Source organism: Ictalurus punctatus, chromosome 17, assembly GCF_001660625.3.
Source record: "Ictalurus punctatus breed USDA103 chromosome 17, Coco_2.0, whole genome shotgun sequence".
In the NCBI taxonomy this organism is placed as follows: Eukaryota; Metazoa; Chordata; class Actinopteri; order Siluriformes; family Ictaluridae; genus Ictalurus; species Ictalurus punctatus.
Genome location: NC_030432.2, coordinates 5857682 through 5879468, shown reverse-complemented (window position 1 = coordinate 5879468; position 21787 = coordinate 5857682). Strand labels below are relative to the sequence as shown.

Below are 21787 nucleotides of genomic sequence, written 5' to 3'. Positions count from 1 at the left end.
TCAAACTGAGAATAGGTTGTTTGACCGTAGTAGTATTTGAGCAGTCGAAGGGCTCTGCTAGGTGATATAATAGACTAATGGTTTGTACTTTACCATCAAAAACCGGACACCGACACCACATGTTCCCGTCTACTACAACAGAACCCGCGTTTCCCTGGCAACCTTCAGATGTCAAACAGGCAGCTCGAAGAAGCGGGTGAAAACGATGTCAATAACTTGTGAGTTCTGTTTTGTATGCTGCATGTGTGATCGTACTTGTTTTTCTTCTTCTTCTTTCTTCTTCTTTCTTTCTGTAGCTTCTTTGACCTGTCGACTTCTCACTCGTGCATGGATATGGAAAATGAAAAGCTCAGCCTTTTGTAAAACTGATTTCCTGAGGGTCGGTGAGGGTCAGATTATGACCATCCTTTCAAAATGTCCTCTCCTCTTTATGAATTATAGCTTCCAGTTGACGGTGGAGATGTTTGACTACATGGAGTGTGAGCTGAATCTGTTTCTTACTGGTGAGTTACAGGGCTCAGGGCTCACGCTCCCTGATGCACAGCAGCGGTCAAGTGTGGTAAGCTTGTCTGTGCATGCTGTGTAGTGTTTAGAGAGGCTTTACTGTTATACAAAGAGAGGGTTTGATATGTCTGGTTTCGGCTAGATGTAGAGGTGTGTGTGTGTGTGTAGACATACTCCCAGGGACAGGAAGCCACACCTCTGCATAGTGAGCAAATGGAGTCTCGTGGGACCTGCATCAGACAGGGAGGGAGTCAGTGAGGAAAAGAGCAAGATGAAAGGGAAAGATACAGATTTTTTTTTTTTTTTTTTTTTTTTTTTTTTTTAAATGAGGGAGGAAGGAAGGGAGAGAGATTCATGGTGATGAATATGAATAAAAGAACATAAAATCATAGGGGTGGTTGAACTGGAGCAGTGATGCACATGAAATATACAAAGATTGATAGCTGAACTGAATATATATATATATATTTAAAATATTGTGTGTCATTTCATATATTATGTTCTGTCTGCTTTATTTCCTTTTGAAAAGATTCCGTTATATGTTTGTGTACGTGTCTCAGTGTTCAGCTCGTTGGACATGTCCCGGTCCGTGTCGGTGACAGCAGCGGGTCAGTGTCGGCTGGCTCCTCTGATCCAAGTCATTCAGGACAGCAGTCACCTGTATGACTACACAGTCAAACTGCTCTTCAAACTGCATTCTTGTGAGTGAGAGCTCTTACTGGTCACCCTTATTAGATCATGATTTTAAGTGAACTAGTTACTGCTAGCAACAGATAAATGCATGTTTACATATAAAACTAAAATTAACCACAGTTACATTCAGCTATATATATATATATATATATATATATATATATATATATATATATATATATATACATATATATACATATATATACATATATATACATATATAAAAGCACTTTCCATTTCTGTGCATTTGAATTTTATGTTTCTTCTTAGCTTGGAGAGGTTATGTTCTTATAAAGAGACTTTATATACACACACACACGGGTCCAGTCTCTCCTGACTCATTAGTGCAGTTCCTCTCTGTATCCGTCTGTCGCATTCTTTCTTCCCATTCAGGTCTTCCAGCAGAGACACTGCAGGGGCACAGAGATCGCTTCCATGAGCAGTTTAAAAAGTGAGTCCCTCTCATTCCGCTTTGGCGCTCGGTTCGATTTACAGTATATTAACTCCCCCACTCTCTCATGTCTCTTTAGACTGAAGAGCCTGTTCTACCGTTCCAGTAACCTGCAGTATTTTAAAAGGTTGATACAGATCCCACAGCTTCCTGAGGTAAGGCCATGTTTGCAGTCTTTAAAACCCAGTGGAAAAGGTATTACATAATGCTCAGACACAGCAGCAGTTTTGTTTTTTTGTTTTTTTTCCCCCTCATGAAGCTGGCTTTGTGAGATCCAACCAGTGACTCACTCTGCTTTTTGCTTTTTCTGCGACTCTCCGCAGAATCCACCAAACTTCCTGCGTGCTTCAGCTCTGTCGGAGCACATCAGTCCAGTGGTGGTGATCCCAGCCGAGACCTCGTCCCCTGAGAGCGAGCACATGGTGGAGACCGACGAACTCGTGGACACGGACATCCCACCCCTGCCGGTACTACGCATACATGCGCATTCTTGGATATGAATCTAAAGTACTATGTCCATTTTGGATGCCTATTCGGTAGATTCCTCAGTGAATGAAACGGTTTCACACCCTTGAAAACGATTTATACGTCAAAACATTCATGCAACTTTCAAGCCATTTCATGTCTTGTTTTTAACTTGTAACCTGATGAGCTTTTACCCACGTGCGTTATACGCGCATCCTAAAATGCGGTCCATCGCAGAGGACCAAGCACACACACACATATTCACACACTCATTTTCACCTGTGGTGTATGCAATTTAGTATAGTGGTAAAGACGTTGAACTGCTGATCGGAAGGTCATGAGTTAAAAATGAAGACCTGCCAAGCTGCAGCTGTTGGGCCTTTGAGTACTGCCCGGTTGTATAAATGCTCTGGATGAGGGCGTCTGCCAAATGCCGTAAATGTAATATAAACTTGGACAGTGGGAGGAAACCAGAGAATCTGGAAGAAACCCACCCAAACACGGCAAAACTCCGAGACAGTAATCCGAGCTCAGGATCAATCCTAGGATGTGAGGCGGCAACTCTACCTACTGCACCACCTTGCTGCCTGGTTAGATAGTAAAGTGCATTAATTATTAGGGGAATGAACAAGTATTTGAAGTCCAGTGCCTACACACATGTAGAACATAAATTGCACCACATTAAATGGTAAATGGTGCACTTCTATAGCGCTTTTATCCAAAGCACTTTACGCTGTGTCTCATTCACCCACACACTCACACACCAATGGTAGTAGAGCTGCCATGCAAGGCGCTCACTTGCCATCGGGAGCAACTTGGGGTTCAGTGTCTTGCCCAAGGACACTTCAGCATTGGAGTCACGTGGGCCGGGAATCGAACCGCCAAACCTACGATTAGTGGACAACCCGCTGTACCACCTGAGCCACAGCCACTCCTATTCATTTTAAACTTATGTCCTAGGGATGCGACGGTGAGGAAATTTTCCCACTGGTTAATCGACGTGACAAGAAAGGTAATACCAGTATTTCCTGGTTTCCTTTTCCGCCTCACTTTTAAATAACTTGCGGATGCTCGTGCGGTCGTGCGCATTTTACTTTCGCATTAGAATTAGCGGCACTTCTGGGGCAGCAATTGCTTGAATGGTGGGTTTGTTATTATTCTTAATGGAAAAACACAACAACAAAACAGTACAATGACAAACTCGCTTATATTAAACATAGGACTTTTTAAACCAAGTCTTCCACCATCGTGTTGTCAGTCAGCTCACCTCACTCTCCTTACGTGCTGAATGAAATCCGACTCCTGCTGGTCTGTGCTGCGACTCGACTCGTGCTGAATCGAGCAGACGCGTTCAGTTTTTAATTGTAGTATCCGTTCTCTAACTGAACTAAATGATTGTTATTACTATAAAAAAGGTAAAACGACAGCGGGGGCGGTGCTGCGCTGGGCAAGGCATGTAATCGGTGTGCAGTCGAACACCGGGAACATCGACTATCGCAGCAAGCCTGATACATACCAAATGAAAATTTGTTTTGAAAGTCATTAGAGTGTAGTTTTTGTTTTCTGAATTTTTTTTATCCTACTTTTATTGCCAGATTATGTATGAAAGACTACGAGCCCAGACATGAAATCTGCATTTCCTAGGCTAGTGATTTGTCCACTGTTGCATATGATCGTCATCTAGTGGTACACCAAACGCAAAAATAAAAAGTCAAGAAAAAGCAGACAGTTTGTGAGGACTGAACGCAGCTGTATGTTTATTTGTGTTTGAATCTGTTGACGTAGTGTGCCGTGGAGAGCAGGTTCGATGACCTCTTTGGCACCTCGGCTACCACTGATCCCTTCAACTTCAACAGTCAGAATGGCATGCGTAAGGATGACAAGTAAGACGTTTATACTATTTCATTCTTTTAAATAGTTTTTTACAAAACCACTAGGACACAGGACCCCGGTCACATTCTAAGGCTGTTTGTGAAAATTGTTCTCGAGCCCACGTGTGTAAGTGATTTGCTCCCAGGACCGGATGTAACGTGATTGGTTGAATTTGATGCTTCTATTATTATTATACTTCTGTTAAAGGGCACCTGAACTGTTGATCTTTTGTCAAGCAAATAAGCTCATTAATTCATTCAGCTTCATTAACTGCTTTATCCAGGTGAATAACTTATTTCCCATTTTTCAAAAATTGCTCATGGGAGTGAAATATAAACTTGCACAGTCGATCAGCGGTTCAGAAGAAATTTGTGAAAACAAATCTACAATGATGATGTCCTTTCTCAAACGATCCCGGGTACTGGAGTATGTGTGCGGTGTGTAAAACGGCATTTTAGGGTTTGTTTTGCTTATTCGGTCTAGTAATTCCCATCCAAACAAACTTAACGTTAACATGAAATATTCTTATCAAAATAATTTCCTAAAAACGGGTTTACGATAAAAGCTAAAAATGATAAGAATGCCTGAGTAATTTTGCCTTGGCATTACTGTGTGGTCGTGGGTTCAGAGTTTGGGAATCCCTTTTTTGGGCAAGAGCCAGGTTATGTCTGTCTCTGGGAAAACCGCCTCCGTATGTACAGTCAGGATCATTGTTTCTCTTGAAATATTCTGAGCGTGGGCCGAATCATGGCTTTCTTACAAGCTGTCTAGTTGCTTGAGCTGATCTTAAAGTTGTAACATATTTTTCTATTCCCTCAGAGACAGACTCATCGAGCAGTTGACCGCAGAGCTCCAGGCCCTGAAAGAAGAGTTGGAGTCGTTCAGGCAGGAGGTTAGTGAAACGGAGAAAGGCAGAGAAGTGGTGTGAAAGAGCGTGAAACATGTTTCATCAGTGAGAAGTCAAAAAAAAGCAAGGGAATTTTTGGTGTCTTTGGACATGTGATGCTCATAACCGGTCTGTTTTGAATACCTCAGAGTGGCCGTCTATGCCAGGCCTTGCGTGGGCGGGTCAGTGAACTGGAGGCGGAGTTAGCCGAGCAGAGCCACCTCAAGCAGCAGGCACTGAGCGAGAGCGAGTTCCTGAAGGCAGAGCTGGACGACCTGCGCCGGGTCAAAGAGGACACCGAGAAGGAGCAGCGTAGCCTCACTGAGATTGAAAGTAAGACTCCTGCCTCGTTTTGCAAAGGCACACTCATCAGGTACAACGTTCTCAGGATGTTGGGCGTTCAAGCCGATAGTCATCGAGGCTTTTACTGTTACAGCCCAAATTATACATGACCATTCAGTTCCTTCTGAAAAACTAAGCCCTAGAATCTACATGACCTAGTGCTGAAACATTTCACTTCTACCACGGGGCTTTTGCGCCATGTTATTATTCACCCTGTTATTTCCATTTATTGCAGTAATTTGGCACCACAAAATGGGATTCTTTGTTTACCAAGCTAGTAAATAAGCTTTCTTTAACTAACTTGTTCTAGTACAGCTTAAATTGCGGTTTAAGTCAGGCAAGCAAGAAAAACTTAAACAATATGTAGTGTCTGTCAGGTGACGGTCACACTTCCAGATTAAGCAATTTAATTATTTTGCTTTTATTCTACCGAAGCCTAGGAACAGCATGGTTTAAGGCTCCGTGTGAGCTTGTTTAAAGCTTGAGCCTAACCGTACACAGCAGAGCCCATTGTTATTGCCCTGTAAGTTCAGAAGAAAGTAGACGGCCATTTACCACCAAAATGTGTGTGTGTGCGTGCACAGTGCGAAAGCCTGAGTTGACTTAACTAATTGTTTTGTCATTTGTGATAGCAGTTCAACTTAACTGACAATGTTTAGTTAGTCAAGCTTTCTTCAATAAAATTTGACTTTGTTCCGTTAACTTAGTAGTATCCCTGAGTTAGCTGATGCATTTGGTTAGTTTCAGATGCCAACAAATGATAAGAAGCTATTCCTGAGACACATGAACAACTTTTACATATATTCCAGAAATCTGGACACAGGTTTAGATCTCTAATGAGCAAGCCGGAGGTGACCGTGGTAATGGAAACACTTCCTGAGACACAAGAGAAAGGAACCTTGAGAGGAACCAGACCTCTACCACTAAGGTTAAAAAAGAGCTATATAAATGCAGACCATTTACCAGTTACAGCATCCCAAAATCTGCACTTGAGTCCAGTGCTGTACCATTGAGTCCTGGATGTTAATTGGAGGCTATTGGTCTGTGGTCTTCATTAACCTAATTGAAAGCAGGCAGATCATAATAGTCAAAAAGTTCTCTCGGGTACAGTGGGGTGAGACCATTCAGTACTTTATATATCATTAATAATATTTTATAATTGATGCAAAAAGACTGGTAAGGACTGCATTCTGGACTAACTGGAACTTGTTTGTGTGTGTGTCGCTCTCTCTCTCTCTCTCTCTCTCTCTCTCTCTTGTGTAGAAAAGGCCCAGGCAAATGAGCAGCGCTACACTAAGTTAAAGGAGAAGTACACTGAGCTGGTCCAGAACCATGCTGACCTGCTGAGGAAGGTAGGACGTCATGTTTCATACATAGAGCTTGTATATCAACTACATGGTATTTCATTTGATCAAACATAGCACAAACCAGAGCATTCAGTTTTTAATATTATAATTGTACTGTGTGTGTGTGTGTGTGTGTGTGTGTGTGTGTGTGTGTGTGTTAGAATGCAGAAGTGACTCGGCAGATGACGGTGGCCCGTGCAGCCCAGGATGAGGTGGAGACTGTGAGGCGGGAGATGGAGGAACGACTGAAGGCAGCTCAGGAGGCAGTCAGCCAACAGGTTGTGTATACATGCATGCCTGCATACACTCCCAGGAACCCACACACTCATACACTCTCCCCGAGTATGTCTGTAGTATCCTTATGTGCATGCCATAAATTGTTCCCAGTGCATGTCTGTAGGAGAGAGTGCCCTGATAGCATCCTTGTCTACATGAGTCATATTGCCCTCTGTGAATGTGTGTGTTTGTGTGTAGGAGAAAACCCAAGCAGAGCAGCTCCAAGTGCTTCAGGCTGACCTAGTTACCAGCAGAACAGAACTAGAAACCCTCAAAGCCAGCATGACTTCCTCCCAGAAGGTGGGGTATCCTGCTCCGCTGCTCCTCTTTTCAACTCCTTTCCATCACTCATTTACATCATCTCCAACCTTTCGTCATGCTGTCTATTCCGACTGAAACGTCTGCAAAGCTATCGGGAGCGGTTTAGCTTCCTCCTAACGGCATCCGTGTCGTAGCTGTCGCTCCGTAAGAGTGAAGCAGTGATAAGCGAGACAGCTGCCACCGACTAATCTGAGAAATGCATGGCAGTTCAGCGCTCGTCAGAGCGAAGGCCGTGCTCAGACGGTACATTCAGGAGAATCCTTTGCTATGTTCTCTTCTGGGGAATGTATCTGTCGTTACCTTTTTTGTTTTACTTTGATGTTGTGTATTCTAGCAAGATTTTTCTCTCTAACACTGTTCAGGGGATAAATTGCAACAGATAGATAGCTTGTCTTGACACCTCATAGCTCGGGTGTACATGTCAACATTCATGTGTTTTTATGCGAATTTTAAGATATCGCATGAATAGCGCTGAGTGGAAACAGCAGATCTCCAAAATGCGCAATAAAAACGTGTGCGCTCAGTTGAGGTGGATAATTTTTTTTTATTTTTATTCGCTTCGAAGACCTGCGCATAAACCACGATGGAAACACGTTTATAGTATCCCTTCAAGTAAAATATAATCTAGTTTGAATATGGTTTTAACTTTTTACATTTTTTTTTTATTTCTGCCTGTATCTCTAGTTAAGTGAGGAGCTCAGTGTGCAGTTGGCGGCTCTGGAGACCGAGAAGGCCGGGCTTGTGGAGACCGTGACGCAGAAGGATGTGGAGCTGGCAGGACTGGGGGTGGAATTGGAGCGAGTGCAGAGCAGTCTAGCAGGCGAGAGGGAGAGTGGCGTGAAGGCTGCTGAAGCCCTACAGAATCAGCTCAATGAGAAGGTGAAAAACTGGCTAGATGTTGGTCCATAGTCCATTTATCTGGACAGCGAGTCATTTCGGTTTCACAAGAAGCGCATACACTCGGCTAGTTGTTTGAGTTCAACCCATTTCTTTTCTTGTCTGTGTAGGAGAGTCGTGAACAGGCTCTGGAGAGTGAGCTCATTTCTGTACGCTGGGCAGCTCTGAGGGCAGCACTGGAGGAGGCAGATAGGGTTGTCCAGGACAGTCTGGCGCAGCTGGATGAGCCTGCACACATAAGCTGCACCAGCTCAGCCGGTTAGAACCCAGAGCTACACACATTTAAACATTTAAACCTTTAATTATCAACCATTTAGTCCTTAAGCCTGCCAGTTCCTGAAGTGCTCACATTTTTGTTCAAAAATATAAAATCTGTAAAAATAAAAATGAAAAAAATCTGTGTCTAGCAGGGTGTGTGTAAATGCTGCCTGACTGACAGCTTGACAGACAGGCTCTCTCTCTCTCTCTCTCTCTCTCTCTCTCCTGTCTTACTCTCTGCCTGTCTTAATTCAGCTCCATTTAAAGCTTTATTGGCCTGGCAGTATGTAGTTACAGTACTGCCAAAGTATCATAGAAAAGAGAAGACCTGTTGACACGTTTACTTGCATCAATGAACTTTTGTCTTATTTTTTCTCGATCTCCCTCTGTCTGTATGTAGATTACCTTATACCCAGGTGCCAGAATGCTTTAGAGTGTGTGGACAGACTACAGTCTGCCAAGGACAGCTTCGTATCTGATAACACAAGTGAGTTCTCCAACAAAAATTCATAACCCGCTGTTTCATGTTCTTGGAAGGTCAGGCATTAAAGCCTGAACAAATAGTGCTTAGAATATTTATACAAAATATTAGGAAATATTATATTGATGACACGCTGGACAACGCCATCATTTGATAATATTGAGCCTTGTTGTCTCGTGTGTGTGTGTGTGTGTGTGTGTGTGTGAGATAGATGTGTCCGAGTTGGTGCGGGCCGTGGCTCAGCTGGCCCACCTGGTGGGTGATACCATTGTACAAGGCAGCGCCACTGCCCACATGGTGTCAGTGGAACAAGCTGACGGTGAGTGGAAGCCACGGGGCACTAGCGTCCACTTATAGAGCTTTGTTTTTTTACTTATAGTAATGATGACATGTTTCATGGAAAACACTAACTGAAAAGACAACTAGCACAAAAAGAAAAGCTAACTACACTTGTGACAGTGCTGCATGTGTTACGCAGTAAACAGTAAAAGCTTCAGCGTCGTGTTTGTTCTCTATTAATGTGACTCACTTTCTAATTTGATAAGGTGGGGAAGATTTATGGTTATTAATTAGAGGTGCCCAACTCCACACCAAGCTGCCTCCAAAACCATTACGAGTCATCCATGATGTAATCCGGGCGTGTACTATAGAAAACAAATACAGACAAGTCTGTACTGCTGTCTGTTCGTCTCTCTCTCTCTCTCTCACACTCTCTCTCACACTCTCTCTCTCTCTCTGGTTCTTAATCTTTCCTCGATATATTTGTGTACGTGTATGAGCAGCTCTAACATCTAGTGTGAAGACATGTGGAACTGAGGCCCTGGCTCTGATCGCTCAGCTGAAGGAGCAGGACTCTCTGGCTACAGCAGGCAGCAGTGGACTCCGAGCAGCTTTGGGCAATGTGCTGGCCACGGCGCAGGTAATGTACCTGCTCTCTGCTTACAAAAGCAATGGACTCCCTCACCGACCGAACCAAACCGTTGAACATACTTAGTTTTGAAGATGTACAAAAGTGATCAGAGAATCAGAAATATGCCATGCAGTTGAGGCATCATTCAAGGCTAATTTAAAAAAATGAATAAAATTCCATTCTGGAAATTTGCTCTGCCCTTTTACTGGTTACAGAGCTGCTCAACTTGGCCCCGTCGTCTTTAATGCCAGCTCATAAAGCTTACCTATGCTGCATGTGACGTGTCTCCGAAGTGGGACGTCAGAGATCAGAACAGTGACGTTTTTGTCCTCAAAAAGTGCAGCTACCATGTTCATCTTTTGTTAGCAATGGCCTGGCCAGCTAACTGTGATGAGTGATGTATATTTTCCTCCTCAAAACAGCTAACTGTATAGTCCGTGTTATAGGTTTAACCAGCAAATATGTGTAGGTTGATCACTCTGAAGTAAATACTTGTGTATATACAGCACAGCTCATTTAAAAGTAAGAAGTGCTACCGATGCCGTGTACAGCCATGTTGATTTGACGTCGCTTGCTGAATTCGGAGAGTTGAGAAAGAGTAGGAATTTAGATTTGAGGAGTGTTTTGTATTGTTTTTTTTGTTCCTGTTCAGAGGGCTTTAATAATTACAAAGTGCTCTGTTAAAAAATGCAGAGACAAACACTGTTGTAGTCTCTCTCTCTCTCTCTGGCTCTCTCTCTCTCTCTCTCTCTCTTGCTCTCTCTTGATCGTGTTGTTCCTCCCCGTGTGAGATTAGAAGTTGCGGCCACGGGGTTTGGAGCTGCAGCAGGGAGAACTGGGTGATCTGGTGGAGAAGGAGATGGCAGCCACCTCAGCGGCTGTGGAGTCCGCTGTCTCCAGAATAGAGGTGAGCTTTTCATCAGTGACCGACTGGAACATCGTAAATAAAGCATAATGCATAATAAATCTGTTCTTTTTTTTTTTTCTCTCTCTCTATATTTCTCTTTCGCACTTTAACAGGAAATGCTGAACAAGTCCCGCGCTGTCGACTCTGGTGTCAAAATGGAAGTGAATGAAAGGTAACGCCGTTTGTACACATTTCTTGCGTCTTCACCTCTGTGGAACTTTTCTGGTCGGAACGGTTGACGTAAACCCAGACGGACAGTCACTTTAACCCTAAAGGGGATGCTCTTTGATGAGTGAGAATTGAAACGTATGTGTGGTCACTTCCTGTAGGATTCTGGCCTCCTGCACAGAGCTCATGCAGGCCATTAAAGTGCTGGTGTTGGCCTCTAAAGATCTGCAGCGCGACATCGTGGAAGGGGGCAGAGTGAGTGCGAGGCTTTCTGTGATTGATGTAGCGCTACAAGCACAGCATATCGGAGACTTTGTACAGTTCTGATTAAACGTTGTCGCCCATTTTCAGGGTGCAGTAACTATAAAAGAGTTCTATGCTAAGAACTCCCGCTGGACTGAAGGCCTCATCTCGGCGTCCAAGGCTGTGGGCTGGGGAGCAACTGTGATGGTGTAAGTTTGCTTCTGATGTGTGTGAGTTTTGCCCCACAGGCAAGTTTTACACCACTGACAGATTTCTAAATGTGTGTGTGCAGTGATGCAGCTGATCTGGTGGTGCAAGGGAAAGGGAAATATGAGGAGCTGATGGTGTGCTCACACGAGATAGCCGCTAGTACAGCTCAGCTCGTAGCTGCATCAAAGGTGCACACTAACTCTGTAAACGATCTGACCGAAAAATTGATTTAAAGCAATTGTCATGATTAATCCTCTCTTTCCCAATGACTCGCATACTCACAAAGGTTAAGGCAGACAAGGACAGTCCCAACCTCGCTCGTCTGCAGCAGGCATCTAGAGGAGTCACTCAAGCAACTGCAGGCGTTGTGGCTTCAACCAAGTCTGGAAAATCCCAGATTGAGGAAACTGGTGAGCAAATTCACACTGTTACACAAGCTGTACACTCTCTACTTTACATTGTAGCAAAGTGTCATTTCTTCAGTGTTGTCACATGAAAAGATCTAATCAAATATTTACAAAAATGTGAGGGGTGTACTCACTTTTGTGAGATCCTGTATGTGCACATCTAAGATGTATTTTGTCAGTCAAAACCGTACACATCCATGTCATGAAATATAGCTTACGTAGATTTAGCAGTTGCATTTCTTTCAAAAGTAACAAGTACTGAGATTAACAGGTATGTTGGCTTACTATTGCGGCGCATTCTGACTCACGGATCAGATCATCTGAATCGAAATCAGAAGCTTTGCTTTCGCTGCTTGTGTGTACAGTAAATGAATAAGTAAATGGAAAGTAGGTTAGAATGTAAAACGACATTTGAGGTTGATCATCCAGCCAGAGAATCTATCTGTGGTAATGTGTTGATGTAGTTCATGTAGCTCATTGTTCCATTTTAAATGACTCATTTCAGACACGATGGATTTCACCAGTATGACACTTACACAGATCAAGAGGAAAGAGATGGACTCCCAGGTATCCGTGTGTAGATCTGAAACTGTGTATTTGTGAGCGCGTGAGCACGTGCTAGTCCTAACCTTTGCTTGTGTCTGCTGCAGGTGCGTGTGTTGGAGTTGGAGACACAGCTTCAGAAGGAACGCGAGCGTCTCGGTGAGCTGAGGAAGAAGCACTACGAGTTGGCTGGTGTGGCTGAAGGTTGGGGTGAGGAACAGGAGGGTAAGGCAACATTTCAGTACCACTTAACACCGGTAGATATACACTCAGACTTGGTCAAAAGTCTAATAAATAACCAGGTCATTGTATAATCGTTCTATGAAAAGAAAAAAAAAACCTTTGCACGGACAGCTATAAATCAACAGTATGAGCAAGTAGATGAAGTTTTTGTCCCCCCTGCATTTCATGTTTGCCTCGCACACGGCGATTTGATCACATTTATCGTATAATGGTTTCCTTTTAAAGAAAACTACAGAGAATATTGTGTCATCTCGAATATTAAGTGTGAGAATTTATACCGGCTGTTTAAATTACGTATACTTTGTTTCTCTTCTTACCGACTCCCAAAAAAATATATAATAGGTCAGCAACTACAAAAATTGAAAGCATCGGTCATTTAAGCACTGGTTAAACGGAACTGCTTCAGTACATGAACCGCACAATACTGCTGAATACAGACGAGTGAAAGCACGTCAGAAATGCTTTCAGTGAGCACTCGATCACAAGACCCGTCCGTCCCTCCCCTCGCCTCCCTAAAAGTACTTTTTTCCTAAACAAAATTATGCCTGTGTTACCTTCTATTTATCATTTCTAAAGTGAAACACAGGCTTTGTTTTTTGGCTTCCACAATTTTCTCGTTTGAGAGAAAAGTTTCTATTTTTCTGAACATTCACACCGTCCCCTAAAGGACACGCTCGTGTTACGTGCAACTACGAAGACTTCAGTGCACAACAACCTAATGTGTGTAAATCAGCCCTGAGAGATGACTAGTCCCAATCCTGAATCCCTACAATGCCATAGCCATGTGAGGTCAGGAGTATACAAAACGTTTTCGTCTGTGCATGCTGAAACCATATTTTACCTATGCGCATAGTGTTTTTTATTTTTATTTTTTTTAATAGCCTGTTAGAAATCTGTCGTGTAAGCCCTCACGTTTATATTCAAAAACTAATATGCAGCGAATAAAAAAACCATAAAGTCATAAACTTTGGCATGGTTGTAGTAGGGATTAAAGAACAAGTAAATAATTGATGTAGACATCTTATAATAACTCTCCTAATAGCACAACAACGTTTACTCGTGTTTAACGTGTGGGTGTTGTCCCCCTCCCCCCATTATGCAATTTTCTCTGATAAAATGTGTTTATCAAATAAATATTGCTGTAACGTTTGCATGACACATTGCACTTTGGTCCACCTGCTCTGCACACAGAAACAAACCTTATGTTCAGATGGTTGATTTGCTTAAACCCAACTGATGAAAATGCATCGTCCTAGTCTGTTGCTATGGTGACATCACTGCGCACTTTAACAACGGTGAATCCTGATGACAGTCAGCTCGAATCATTGCAACAACAATTAAGCTACTGGGAGCGAAAAGCGCCTAATTAATAGTGTGTGTAACAGAATATAGACATTAACATGTGCCTACATGCTCTTTCTCTTTCTTGTCTCCATAGGAACGGGATGAGGTGTGTCCCCATGCAGTAGCCCAGCTCTCTGGCACTCACTTGTTCCTCAGTGTCTCTCCCCCTTCTCTCTTCTTCACTCTCTTCAGATCTTTTATCCTTTAATAATGAACGAAAAGCCAAATAAAAAAAAAAAGGTGCTTTTACTTTAACCCTACTCCTGCTCCTCCCTGTGGAGTAAGAAACACTTACAGGAGGAGCAAAAGAGGAGACAATGTCACCTTAAGAGGAGGATGAAGCCTAAAGGCAGCATGGAACGTATTTGTGGCACCCCCCAGTGGGCAGAGGGAAAACTGCACCCTTACTGACCTGTCGGGTTTCTTTTTTTTGTTGTTGTTTTTTCTGTTGTTTTTTTCGAGTTTCCCTGTCCTCTACCTCTTTTTTTTTTTTTTTTTTTTTTTTTTTTTTTTTCTTTTTTTTTTTTCTTCTTTCTCATTCACAATTCCACGACGACATGCGTCACACAAGGCGAGCAGGAATTACTGACACTGCGTCGTGAGTTTCCGGACCGGTCCGCTTCCAAGGCAGCAGCAGCATGTGACTTCCACCACCTCTTCCAGAAATCATTCCTCGGTTTGTGGACACACGCCCCGTCAAACAAGCTGCTTAGACTTCTCTGAACTGTCCCCTGCTGACCCTCCTCCACACAGTGGCCTTGCTCTGGACTCTGAGCTGATAGAGTGAGTGTATGGCCCACGAGAGAGGCTTCCCTCCGCACTAACACTAGCGACTGCCTGAAAACTGTAAAGTAAACTCGGCTTCTCCCTCTCTTGCTTCCTCTGCGTGTATGTACGTGCAGTGTTTTTAAATTTTTCAATTTGGTAGATGTTTTTTTTTTAACCATGCTTCCTGAGCAGTAGTTTTTTGGGGTTTTTTTCTTGAAAAGTAGCCTGACTGGGCTTTTAACGGTTTTAAAATGTTTAATACACATCACATTTTGGTTAATGGGATCGAATTATAATCCCACAAGTGTTCTGTCAGCGATGACGTCAGCCACAACACATTTCATCTAATTTCATGTCCATGGCTGAAAACGAATAGACTGTTTTTCATGACCCTCTGCTGCAAAAGGAGGATGTTTGACGAGAGAACCTAGGACTCTGAGCTCATTTCTTCTCGATAACTTTCTCCTCGACTGACCGTTTTTCTCTGGTGCCCGTAGACAACATTAGTAGCACCTCTGGTAGCCTTTATTTACACTCTTGTCAAGTGTTAATACCACTGGTGTGTATGTTGACTTCCTCTTTGTACTTCCTTTTCCACGTCCACACACAGGACATCAGCACATGTGAGGAGAGACATCTGTGCCTTCCAAAAGGTTAAAGTTCACATTTCCCTCAGTAAACCTTTAACGGCTGTAGCCTTGGACTGGTGTTCTAAAGGATTGGTGATGCCTTAATGATGGAAATACTGTATGGTGTGTCTATGTTGGACGAGTCATTTGGAGCTTCCAGCACAATTTTCTCCAACTGTGTGGTCCAGAGAGAGGACACTCAGAAAGGAGAGACACCGTGAACATTAAAAAAAAAAAAACAACAACGAAAAAAACAAAACAAAGGAGGCTTATGATATAAAGATGTGCTAGCCCCCTCCCCTTGCTAAAGCAATCTAGACCAGATAGCCTTGTAGACCACCACTGTATTATGAGCACAGCCTACAACTGGGCCCCTGAAAAACCTGGCTTCAATATTTACAAGTTTCATGTCCTTCCAGTCTTCAATTACCTCAACTCCCTCATAAAGCAAAGCAGGCAGACAAACATGGACTCATTTGACATTAACAAATGTTCACATACAGTGCTGAGATGTGTGCATGTAACAGAAAGCTGTTCTACTAATACCAGGTATGAAATGACACATTGTGTGTGTGTGTGTGTTTGTGTGTGTGTGTGTGTGTGTGTGTGTGTGTGTGTGTGTGTGTGAGAGAGAGAGAGATTGTTTGTATGAGAAGGCCCAAAATGTGTTTCTTTGTCTTTAACACCTTCACCCTGTCTTGTTGCACTGCTTTAGCTGTTTCTGTAAGTTGTAACACTGGGTATTTAATTGAATCATTTATTGACACCACCGCTCTGTTTTCATGTCTCGCCCTCTGTTTTGGTTCATGTCTTCTAGTCTTACCAGCCTTCCAACTGCCTCTCACTTTAGCCAGTCAGATGATTATATGAATACTCAGTAACACTTTTTGGACAATATCTTTGTATGATGTACTAAACTGAGTGTTTTTATTTCTTATTTCTTCTTCAATAAATATAGTAATGTGTTAATGATAAGCCCTTTGGTTTCCATCCAAGTTCTTAAAAAAAAAAAAAAAAAAAAAAAAATATATATATATATATATATATATATATATATATATATATATATATATATATATATATATATATATATATATATAATAGTTATTATTATTATTATTTGTCTGATCTATCATAGTTTTTTTTTTTTTTTGGTGTTTTTCATTCCTGTATATTTCAAAGATATCGGAGTGGCTGTCATTTTACTGTCTGTGTTTCTGTGCATGTTCATGCTGGTTTCCTCTCACCTCCCAAAACATGCTAGTACATGGATTGGCTATGATAAATTGCCCCTAGGTGTGAATCAGTGTGTCGATATTTGTGTGAATGATGCCCCACGATAGAAGGGAGTCCCATCCAGTGTTCCCAGAATAGTCTCCGGATCCCTAACAGATCACCACCCTGACCACGATAAAGCAGTAACTGAAGATGAATGAATGAATTGTGCAGGTACTAAAGAATTACTCATCAAGACCAGGTTATGTCTGTTGCATACGTTTACTTGACTGTTTTTCATAAACTGCAACCTGCTTTTATTTATCCTACTGAAAATTAAAAGGGTTTGAGTCACCACCAGGGGGCAGCACCAGCCGCTCCACACTGGATAATTGAAGCGTCTGAAACGTGACTTAGTAGTCGTAGTGCCAGTAGTGTATTTATTTCATCTGGACACTAACCTGTTGCAGTGCATTGTGGGGATTTCATGAGCACTGGATATTATCTGCTAAGCATACAAACTGGCACTACGTAGTGCATATGCTGTAATTTGCACAATTCTCACTGCTCTGCTTTATAACAAAGGAAGCAAGTCTGCTGGTGGACTGTGTGAAAGTGGGATAACTGATTATGATTAGTGAGTAATGCAGGTTTTTTTTTTTTTTTTTGGCTCAATAATGGAATTGCTGGACTTTGGCTCCTGAGACTTGGGTTGGGGATTAGACCTTCAGTACAGCCTTTTAAATAAATCTCTCAGAATAGACCACATTACATCTACAAGGGGTTATAATGTTAGTTTTAATTTCATTACATATCATTTATCACTAAATTATGGTTTTCTGATCAGATTTTCCGTTGTTACATATTTATACGCTCATTAATCTTAGATTTGAAGCAAAGGGCATCTGAGTAAATGTGTAAAAATATATATATATTTCCAAAGGTAAACGAACACCCACATCACCCACATAAAAAAAAACAAACAATATCCCTCTTAGTTGCTCAGTGAGCCAACTAACCTATTTACTGAATATGTTTAATTGTTTGAAAGCCAGGCAAGCTTACTCAGAACCACAGCCTTAGAACAAAAACCCAGAGATTCTGTGGTAAGATCCAAAAGGGGCGTTCATGCTCATAAACCTACCAATGAATAAAAACCGTTCGCCAAAAACAGTCCTTAGAGGACAACAATTATAAGAAGCCTTATGTTTGGTTACTTCAGTTAAATATGCTGAAACCAGTTAAGTTTAACGAGGCAGTTATGTTGGTGATGTGTGTATTGGACAGCTTTATTCCCCTGGTCTGTATTTATTTAAATAATTTTGTCTCAATAGCCTGTCAGTGTAACGTCAACGGTCATTGAAAAGGGAGAAAATGCTTTTTTTGCAGCACTTTAGAAGACAGGACATTTTAAATGCATGTCCAAACCTTGAAATGGGTGAAGATGAAACAAATATGTACAGTTTACTAATTCAAGTGCTCTCGGTTATTATCTGTGTGTAATAACATAACATACCTATGTTCATCCACTCAACACTTCATCCAGCCATCATTCAAATATCCACTAGAAGTTCACGTCCATGCAATTTTAGTTGTATAGCACTTTAAACAAGTGACATGGTCTTTACAGAAACCCGGATGCAGATTTCGATGCCTAATGAGCAAGCCAGAGGCGACGGTGGAAAGGAAAAACTCCCTGAGAAGCCTTGAGAGGAACCCATCCTTTTCTGGGTGATCGTTAGGATTAGAAACGTATATACTTCTACATACAGGTGTAGAAGAGTGAAGATGGATATAACTGATTCGGGATCTGTCAGAACACTCAACAGTGTGTCAACAGTCAGGGTAACAAAGGACTTAAATTCTTCTCTGATATGACTCGAGTTATTTAGTTTTTGTCCCTTACGTCTAATCCTGTTTTGACATGCTGAGAAATTGATTTCCCAGTAGATACACGTCTGTCCTTGAAGTTTATGAATACATACTTGCCAGAATTTTTATATTTCACCCACATGTGACTTCTAATTCTTATTTTCTCTATAGGACGAGTTGAGTCACTCAAAGACTTCTGTATTGTTTATTCTACGCTGCTTTACTTTTCAGCATCTGGTGTGAAAACGAAAGCCGTGCTGCCTTTTCAAACCATCATGCATCACAGAAAATAAACAGAGCTCTAACAGGCACTCTCGAGCCACGGGATGAGAAGGGCACAGAAAGCAGAATGATTCAGGGAGGCATGGACTCTACAATGTGTTATAAGGTAGAGACTGCTGGAGTGGAAGAACCACTAGAAGTCATTCTCAGACGAGCTAGAATTTCTGGCCTCCGGGAAAGAACATATTAAAAATAATACATTTGATGTAATTGGGCTGTTCTGCAATCAGCCGCACTGTTTGCGGCGGTAGATATGAGAAGAAATCAAGCTTCTCCCACTTTTCGCTTCGGGTTCCCATGTTCCACAGAGCAATTTTGGGTGTTCTAGCGTTTTGTAAAAGATGACAGGAATTTTGCTCTGAGAAAGGGAATGTGACATCCGAGGAAAGGATTTAGAAACGCAGTGTGAATCTGACTTGACAAACATGTCTAGATGTGTGAGGTATCCCAGGCACTAGTGAGATTCAAACACAGTGTCTGAAACAATACAGAAAGCTGCGGCATTGCAGAGAGTGAGAGTACAGACTACTTTATATTTACACTTCACCTGGAAAAAAGAGAGGAAAGTGAGGAAGAACAAATCCAACACAGTGGAGACAAAGAGAAGATTAGGCACAAGGTCCTAGACTGTTGTAGCATGGCGCACACACACAACTCTCTTCTTCTTTCCATCTTTATTCCCATTGTAAAGTTTTACAAGTTTAGCAAGTTATTTTTGAAGTTTTTAGCTTGACACCTTCACCCATCATAGAACCCCACAGATATTAACTGCAGTCTTGTGAAACACTCTGTGCTAATGGTCTTGTTTTCCAGTGGAAACTTTTCCAGCTGATGTATCCTGCAGTGTAACAGTGCTTTATCTTTCTGTAGCCCAAAGCAGAATGGAAACGGATTTATAAACCCCTGAATATGTTTGAACTTCTTTGAATGGTCGGATCATGTAAACAGAATGATGCCAAAGGTCCAACCTGACAGTGGTTTTATACTTTCTTGACTAAGCATTTAATGTTCAGTGATGCTTCTGAAGTTGTTAGTTGCTTCAGAATCAGACTAGATCCAAGAATCATAATCCCAACACGTACCAAAACAAACTTTTATAACTAAATCATTATTGTGTTCATTGCTAACAATTAAAATCATAGAAATCATCATCCGCACAGTTTAATTTTTCTTATCAAGCCGCAAAAGACTCCATAAAGAAAATGTATAGGTTGTAAAATCATTTACAATGTTTTTTTTTTTTTTTTTTTTTTTTTAAAGAAATGATTTGCGCAAGGCACATAACCTCTGCATGTCAGAGCAAAAAGACCAACCATGAGATCAAAGCCGTACCTTCAGGATTTTGCAATCGCAATCTCTGCAATATTCAGCGAAGTTTGCAATTTTTCAAAAATTCCTGCAGACTTGGGCCAAGACGTGTCATGGGACGTCATCACGACGCGCATTCAGTTGAAGCCCTCTTTGATTCTTGTGTGACGAACGAGTACAGCTAAAAGGTCTCATTTACCAGCAAACATCACTGTGCAAAACAATTTCGTGGAATTGCCAATTCAAGTAGTTTTCCTCAACAAAAAAAAAAGCACAAAAAACTCGTTTTGAAAAAAGCCGTAACACAATCAAAGCATTTTTGGCCGCGACTATCAGAGCGAGAGAAAAAAAAAAACCTCAGCAAAATCCTGTATGGACCATCAAAGACACTGTCTGTAGACCTTCAAGGCAGGACTGTGTTGAGGTACAGATATGGGGAAGGGAACTGAAAACTTTCTGCATCTGAAGGTTCCAGACAACCCTTTCGTCACTCTTAAATTGAAGAAGTTCAGAACCACAGAGACGCTTCCTAGGGCTGGAACCCAGCCAAACTGATCAAATGGTGAGAAGAGCTTCAGTCAGTGAGGTGACCAAGAATTTAAAAGTTACTCTGATGGAACGCCTTTACAGTTGGGTGGCAAGAGAAATATGACTCTTCAGTAGAAGGAATACATCATCTAAACCCTGCAGCTCTTGCCTGGTTTCCCACTGATGCTAAGCAGGGTTGAGTCTGGCCAGTACCTGGATGGGAGACCTCCTGGGGAAAACTAAGGTTGCTGCTGGAAGTGGTATTAGTGAGGCCAGCAGGTGGCGCTCACCCTGTGGTCTGTGTGGAATGACAGTGTAGTGACAGGGACACTGTACTGTAAAAACAGTATGGTCTTACGTATGAGATGTTAAACCGAGGTCCTGACTCTCTGTAGTCATTAAAAACCTCAGGACACTTGTCATAAATGAGTAGAAATTCCCTCATTGGCCTATCTCTATCACGGCCCCCTAATAATCCCCAAATCTGAATTGGCTACATCACTCTCTCTCTCCACTAATAGCTGGTGCGTGGTGTTCTGGAGCACTATGGCTGCTGTCGCATCATCCAGGTGGATGCTACACACTAGTGGTGGTTGAGGAGATTTTGAATGCCTAGAAAAGCGCTATATAAATCTAAGGAATTATTATTATTCACTTTGAGTACTGCTCTCTGGTCATGAAAAACAAGATTCTATGATCTGATGAACCAAGATTGAACACTTTGGCTTGTAATCGAAGCGCTACATCTAAAGGAAACCAGGCTCATCAACTGACCACTTCCATTCCTACACTGAAGCACTGTAATGTGTAATGTGTAATGTGATGGTACTGTGCTGATGTGGGGAGGTTTTTCATGGATACAGTTTATGCCCAAGTCTCACCCTTGCTTTAATAAATAATCTAAGGCAAGACAACTGTAGACTTGCTCCCAAGAACTATAATCTGTGCTCATCCTAGGACTCCTATTCCCTACATGCTAATACTGAACATCCTTTCAACACACTTAATATGGTTTGACTTTTCTCTTCTGTATCTGTACACTAATGATTTATAATCTTTTTAAAACCTAAAAGAGAATGGGTTCCCTGCTGAGTCTGGTTCCTCTCTAGGTTTTTCCCTCATCCTGTCTCAGACAGTTTTTCAGTTCCCATTGTTACCGCTGGCTTGCTCAGGTTTGGGTGAAAGTTCACCTTCCAACATGAGAATGACTCAAAACACACAACCAAGGCAATGCTGAAGTGGCTTCGGTCAACGTCTTTGAGTGACCCAGTCGAGACTTGAACCTTACTGAAAATCTCTGGAGGGATCTGAAAATAGTGAGAACTTCTCTAGAGAAATGTAAGAAAATCTCCACATGTAGGTCTTCCAAGCTTGTAGCATCAAACACTAGAAGACGTACAGCTGTAAGTCTTCTAGAG

The 21787-nt window shown here is 42.0% G+C and overlaps 1 protein-coding gene across 2 annotated transcripts in view; it reads left to right on the top strand.

Annotated features, from left to right (window-relative positions):
• The window catches only part of hip1 (huntingtin interacting protein 1), a 41822-nt gene extending 25683 nt beyond the window's left edge, over positions 1-16139 (top strand). For both annotated transcript variants that reach the window (XM_017491049.3, XM_053687267.1), the window contains exons 6-31: positions 142-218; positions 442-503; positions 1065-1205; positions 1591-1648; positions 1728-1803; positions 1972-2115; positions 3899-3996; positions 4805-4877; positions 5021-5204; positions 6477-6565; positions 6721-6837; positions 7034-7135; positions 7841-8035; positions 8164-8311; positions 8712-8798; positions 9004-9111; positions 9575-9711; positions 10499-10609; positions 10723-10781; positions 10939-11032; positions 11129-11229; positions 11313-11418; positions 11517-11640; positions 12143-12204; positions 12288-12405; positions 13862-16139. In XM_017491049.3, the coding sequence (XP_017346538.1) occupies positions 142-218; positions 442-503; positions 1065-1205; positions 1591-1648; positions 1728-1803; positions 1972-2115; positions 3899-3996; positions 4805-4877; positions 5021-5204; positions 6477-6565; positions 6721-6837; positions 7034-7135; positions 7841-8035; positions 8164-8311; positions 8712-8798; positions 9004-9111; positions 9575-9711; positions 10499-10609; positions 10723-10781; positions 10939-11032; positions 11129-11229; positions 11313-11418; positions 11517-11640; positions 12143-12204; positions 12288-12405; positions 13862-13872 (2682 nt within the window). In that variant the 3' untranslated portion in view covers positions 13873-16139. The remainder of the gene's footprint in view (positions 1-141; positions 219-441; positions 504-1064; positions 1206-1590; positions 1649-1727; positions 1804-1971; positions 2116-3898; positions 3997-4804; positions 4878-5020; positions 5205-6476; positions 6566-6720; positions 6838-7033; positions 7136-7840; positions 8036-8163; positions 8312-8711; positions 8799-9003; positions 9112-9574; positions 9712-10498; positions 10610-10722; positions 10782-10938; positions 11033-11128; positions 11230-11312; positions 11419-11516; positions 11641-12142; positions 12205-12287; positions 12406-13861) is intronic.
• Positions 16140-21787: the final 5648 nt, after the last annotated feature.